The sequence below is a fragment of the Macaca mulatta genome, chromosome 14 (assembly GCF_049350105.2).
Source record: "Macaca mulatta isolate MMU2019108-1 chromosome 14, T2T-MMU8v2.0, whole genome shotgun sequence".
NCBI classification, from domain to species: Eukaryota; Metazoa; Chordata; class Mammalia; order Primates; family Cercopithecidae; genus Macaca; species Macaca mulatta.
This window is the reverse complement of record NC_133419.1, coordinates 97192417-97198416: the sequence shown is the minus strand read 5'-3', so window position 1 is coordinate 97198416 and position 6000 is coordinate 97192417. Positions and strand designations below refer to the sequence as shown.

General features: G+C 39.9%; 2 protein-coding genes across 18 annotated transcripts in view; one reads left to right on the top strand and one right to left on the bottom strand.

The window, feature by feature from the left end:
* Positions 1 to 765: 765 nt before the first annotated feature.
* JRKL (JRK like) lies at positions 766 to 4006 on the bottom strand. Of its 2 annotated transcripts, XM_015115460.3 has the most exons (2): positions 3946 to 4006; positions 766 to 3543 (listed from the first exon to the last, which is right to left on the bottom strand). In XM_015115460.3, exon 2 carries the CDS (start codon positions 3374 to 3376, stop codon positions 1802 to 1804), a length of 1575 nt encoding a protein of 524 aa, XP_014970946.1. In that variant the 5' UTR covers positions 3377 to 3543; positions 3946 to 4006; the 3' UTR covers positions 766 to 1801.
* Positions 4007 to 4090: 84 nt separating this feature from the next.
* Positions 4091 to 6000, top strand: part of CCDC82 (coiled-coil domain containing 82) — a 30347-nt gene continuing 28437 nt past the window's right edge. For 5 of the 16 annotated variants that reach the window (XM_077964239.1, XM_077964229.1, XM_077964237.1 and 2 more), the window contains exons 1-2: positions 4091 to 4161; positions 4481 to 4634. The gene's annotated coding sequence lies outside the window, so the exon portion shown is untranslated. Of the gene's footprint in view, positions 4635 to 5018; positions 5096 to 6000 lie in introns of all 16 variants that reach the window. The other 11 variants (XM_015115517.3, XM_015115516.3, XM_077964238.1 and 8 more) reach the window with 5 other exon arrangements.

The following is a 6000-nucleotide window of genomic DNA, read 5'->3' as shown; positions in this document are numbered from 1 at the left end:
GGCCACAAAACAGTGAACTTTTTACTGGGGATTCAAGTTTAAAATCACACACCTTAACAGCAATGTTAGTTTTACCACTAGGTGGCAATGAAACAGCTGCATTGGGCTGACATGATTAAGTTTAAAAACTGTGCAAATCCAGACAGAAATTCCAAGATTTGTAGTACATATTTTCATTTTAGAAAAATTATTTTATATACAGTTTAGTTGACAACAGAACATGTCATTATCTGATTCAATATGTATGTTAACTTCTGATAGTTTTTCCTACTCTACACTTAGGAAATTCATGCAATAAACCTAATTTTTAAACACTTTCATCACACATCTTCTGAAAAATGTAGACATCTATCATGAAAATAAGAGAAATTATGGAAAACTAAAAATACTTTTGAAGTATTAGTATTCTACAGAAAGCACAATAAAAAGTTAAGTATTTTAACAAAAAATGTTAAACCTTTAAAAAATGACTAATAGAGAACAATTCTAATTTACTGTTTAAAAATGTTTGGCCAAAACATGAAATAGCATGGAAACATTTTACTTTTAAATTACAAGTTACATTAATATTAATATGTGCAAAGTAGTTTCAATGTCTTGAATATAGTTTACCAAAAAAAAATCAAAATTCTGATTTAGATTACATTTTAGCAGATTAATCCCTTTTTACATGTATCAAAATAATAAACAATAATATTCCTCAGTGTATGGCACTTTCTGTAATTATTTCTGCTTTCTTCATAAAACAGGACACAAACATATGACTTATTTAAAATCATAAAAGCTTTATTATTGTAATTTCATCAAAGGGCCAGATATTACAATATTTTTCAAATGATAGACATTTGTGAGTATGCAGTAAAAAAACACTAAAAAAAAAAAAAAAAAAAAAACTAAAAAAATCTTATTAAATCTCAAATTCCCAAGACGTTCCCCCATATAAGGTGGGAGCTCATATCATCACATTAACATTACAAAACCTGCATTATAAAATTAGATGAATAAATAATAAACCTATACTATTACCAAATTCATAAAAAGATCAACTTACCAAATTAAAATCAGCCTATTTATTCCCTTTGTATAAATAACCTAAAGTTCCCCAGATTTTTATTTCCCAGTTTCTTATAAATGAATTGATCACAATGCCTCTTTATAGATCAGTTTTCCCATAGTTTCCCTTTCATTTGGCAATCACTTCCCATATTTACTTTATTTCCCAGAATAATCTCCCCCTCTTGCAAACCACACAAATGCAAGAGAACTGAGGCATGATTTCTAAATAATTTCTATAATTCATAATTATTTCCCCATTATTGAATTTCATTTTTGAATTATTATAAATCATCCTGAAATCCAATAATATAAATCTTTCATCCTGTCAGTCTATTAAAATATACAAAACATCATTTAAGATGGTTAACACAAGAAAAGATAACTATGGCAGCCTTCATAAATCAAGCAAAAGATTTCAGAAAAGTGTTCAGTCTGTTATCTCTAACTTTCACTAGAAAATTTAGGGAATGCCACTGTTACAGAAGGCATAATTGCATATTCTAAAAAGTGAATACATGTGTACATGTAATTTATATCTATTCGGTATCATCTTCTGATTAGCTGTACAAATCAAAGGACAAAAGATGCAGATGATGAAAACACATAATCCTCAAACCACTTCAGATACATTTTGTGCCTGTATTTCACAGGACCAAGTCTGAGAATTCTTAGAACACAAAGAAAATTAAGCCATATTGCAGTTTGTCACAAACACAATGAGCAGAACAATAAAATTGAAATGACATTATTGACTTGACTTTGTCATCTTCTGTTTATTTCTGATGGTGGCTCGAAGTTTACGTATTACCAGTCTATCAGGTAGAATCATATCACCTTGTTGTTCTAGATAATCCAATAAATTTTCAGTCCATTGGAGAGCAGCTGCATGATTAATATGTTTCTCTGGAATTAGTTCTATTTCCTCCTCCTCATTTTCACTGGATTCATCTGTCTGGCCTTGTGCTCTTCTGATGATTTCGCTATCAGTTAACACTTCATAGCCTGGTTCAGTACTGTCTACTTCAAGCCATTTTTCAAGGTTCTCAGTAGTCACATTTTCCAATCCTTTGGTGTGTTGTAAAAGGGTAGCCACAGTAGCCACAGAAATATCTTCATCATCAAAGTCCAAGCTCTCTTTCTCCTCTATCATAGGGAGAATCTTCTTCCATGCTCTGCTAATGGTAACTGGTTTTACTAAGTTCCATGCCATTGCTATTTCATAAAGTGCATCCAACAGAGTTAGCTTCTTCCAGAATGATTTCAGGTCATTACCTTCTTCCAAGTTGTTCTGGAGAAGACCTGCACGATAATTTCTCTTCATTGTTGCTATGACTCCCTGATCTGAAGGCTGAATCAATGAGGCCACATTAGGTGGTAAATATTTAGCAAATATTTGGCCATCATCTGACCTTAGGACATTTTCATTTGGATGTGTTGGTGAATTATCCAACAAGAGCACAGCCTTTTCCTGCAAGCCTTTAGATCTTAAATACTCTCGAACTTGCGGCACAAAAATTTTATCAAACCATTGTCGGAAAATGGAAAGATCCATCCAGGCACCTTTTTGGCTGAAATAAGAGACTGGCAAGTTTAAAGTGTCAGTTGATTTAAAGGAGCGAGGTTTCTTTGCTTTCCCCACAACACAAAGTTTAAGTTTGTGTAAACCTGTTGCATTGGCACAACACATGATTGTGACTCTTTCTTCAATTGATTTGTGCCCAGGGACAGTGCATTTACCTTTGATTACTGAAATTCTAGAAGGCAAGCACTTCCAAAAGAGTCCAGTTTCATCTGCATTGTAGATTTGTTCAGGCTGTAAATTCTCTCGTTCAATAAAATCTCTAAAGTTGTTACAAAAATCTTCCACTGCAGTCTCATCTCCATTTAATCTTTCATTTCTAATGTTAATCTCTCTAATGCTGTGCCGCTGCTTAAAACGAGTTAGCCAGCCGGCAGAGGGGTTAAAATCGCCATCCATTCCCAAAGCATAAAAGAAGAACTCTGCCCTTTTTGCACAAATTGGTCCAGATATGGGATTCCCTTTTGCTCTTTGCTGGTTGAACCATTCCAGCATTGCCCTGTCCAATTCCTCATACATGGATGGCTTCATAGATTTCCTCTTGGCCAAAAGACTTGTGGAATCAGAACTGCTTGCATAAGTTATAATCTTTTCCTTATTTTTTCTTATATCCCGAACTGTTGTTTCACCAATTCCGTAAATCACTGCCAGTTGTTTGGAAGAACCTCCGTCTTCAAGTTTCTTTATTATATCAAGCTTATCTTTAATAGTCAACACCACACGCTTCCGTTTCCCCGACATAGCGAGGTTCTGGGACTCACCCCACACTCACAAAGTAGCAATCCACAAAATCCTTCCTTCTCTTACACAGGCTCACTTTAACAGTCTTAATACACTCAGTCTTTCAACCTTACCAGCAACCTGGTGGCCCTGATCCCCTCCCGGGCTGGGGTTGGCTGGCAAACAGACTGCAGAAGAAGGTGAAAGAGGAGGAAGTTTGAGAGAACAGGCCTTTAACTTATACGGGCAGTAGCGGAGGCCCCATGTCACCGCGGATAATCCGGATTAAAGGCATGTGTTTTGTTACCCCAGCAGCCGCGAGAAACACTATAGCCCCATCGTGGCCACGAACCTCCTGCACGTCTAGATCCCGGGTAACCGCCCGTCACTAACCCCTGCCACACCCCAAAGTTACGGCAGAGAGCGGAAGAGCCAAGGAGTCAAGGAATGGCACCCTTCCTCAGGACTGATATGTTAGATTCCTTCCCCAGCAGCAGGGCCCTCCCGCCCCGCAGCCCCAGTTTCCCGCGCCGGCTTTAGCCAGGACAGTCCTCCCAGTCCCTCAAAGCCCGCCAGGCCCCTCTCCCCACCTCTCTTGCAACCAGGACCCGCACAGCTCCCTGACTACCGCGCGGCAGTCGCTCCGCCCCTAGCCACGCTCCCGGAAGACGCTCCCTCCCGCCGCTCGGCCCCGCCCCTCTCCCCACCCAGAGGCGGGACTTCCCTCGGTCCCCGGAAGCGGGCGGAGCATCGCTTGCCAGGTGCTGGTGCCTGGGGCGGGGGCGGAGGCGGAGGCGCTTTGAAAGGTGAGAGCGCGAGGGTTGTGCGGGCCTGTCGCCCGGCTGGGACTTGCTTGCGCTCCCACTGCTAATGGTTTATTAGAGGGGCGGGGGAAGCCGTGCCTCCTGGCGGGCCAAGAGAGAAATTCCCGCGGGCGCTGTTTGGGTGGGCCGGAGCGCGCCAGTCAGCCCTTTGCGCCTCTAGCACTCCTCCTCAGCTGAGCTGCAGTGGGCGCGGTGCCTTTTATTTCCGCCTTGGGGAGGTGGTTTGGATGTGGGGAGCTCGGTTGGTGATTTCTCGGGTTTCTGGCCTTTCCAAACCCTTGTAATTGTTATCTCGGTGCAGAGCCCTTTTGGGGTCTGGGGGTTTCTATCGTCCTGCGCGCGTCATCGCGAAGCTCGGCCTGAGGGTATGGTTTTCTAGCTACTGTGCTTTCCTGGAAGTGGAGTGACGGACTAGTGGGCTAGCAGGCGCTGCGTTCCTGCGTCCCGCCAAACAGGTTTGTAATCATGCAAATCACCCTTCCGGGTGTTAATTCCTGAGAGGATCTGTTCCTCTGTCTATCGCTCATTCCTGCTGGATTAACCTCCATTGTTAACGGATTTTAATGAATAATATAGTTATCCCGGATACCATTCCAGCGGGATCCACTTTGCGAAATTGTGGACTGTTGGACTGTGATTCTAAGTGGGGGAAATAGGCTTTCCTCTCTTTATGTTTATTTTCTCATATCCTATTTCTGTCATGTTCTGCTGTCCTGTTTTCTTGCCAACAGAGGAACCAGGATACATTTATTCATAGCAATGTGATAAGAACTTGATCATAATCATACACTGTAGCCTTCAAATCGTGTATTATGCTGGCTTGTTTTTGGTGTCCCTAGTAATTTCATCAGATTGTGAGCTGCTTGGGAGCAGAGACCATGTTTATTTGATCTGGTGGCAGCACAGTTCCAAGCAGGTACTTGCATTTTGGTAGATATTCAATAATTATTTTTCGGCTTATTAATCTTTGCTCTCCAAACTGCCACATAAAAGAAAACATCAAAGAGGAGTGATGTTTTACACACGAAATGGATCCCTCCCGGTGGAATTTCAAATAATGACCTCAGGTTCCACTGCCTTTCAAATCTCTAAAGTGTTAACTACCACCTGCATTGTTTATACAGCAAGTAGGTGATTTCTAGAATGAATCTTTTCTTGAGTATGAATTAACCTCAAAGTTTAGAAGGAAGTATATTTCTTATGAGAAAGTCAAATGGCATCATCAAAGTACTTTCTTTTAGCTATAGAGGTACTGTGTTAGAGAAAGAACACAAGTAATATGGATTATTGCCTTTAATATCTATTATTTGGCAGATAACATAGCTATGTATGTGCACCTTATATTAACCATGAAACACAAAGATGTGATAGTATGAATCGTCTTCATTCACTTATTTAATGCTTTCTGTTTGGAGTCTGTTTTTTCTTTGCTTAAAGGTGAGGTATCATTACAGAAGCTCGATAAAATTCTCATTTCAGGAAATTAAGTGTGTGTTCAGAATATACAGAAGTAACATTCATTTGCATGGGTTCTTTTTTGAGTGGGTTGTAAAGACCAAGAGGCATCTTACCCATCAAACTAGCTTTCCTTCACATTCTCTTCCGAGGTTCACTCACCTTTTCCCTCCGTTATCATTCTTCCCTTCCCAGCTAATATAGTAAAGCTACCTACAATTTAAAAAGAAGAGCCAAACATATTCAAATTATCTTTCCTTTTCAGTAACAGAATTTTTGATCTTACTGGTATAAATGGTCATTTTCAAATATGAGAGACTCTGGCAATTTGGCAATTGCCCAAGGAAACCTGATTTATTTTGTTTA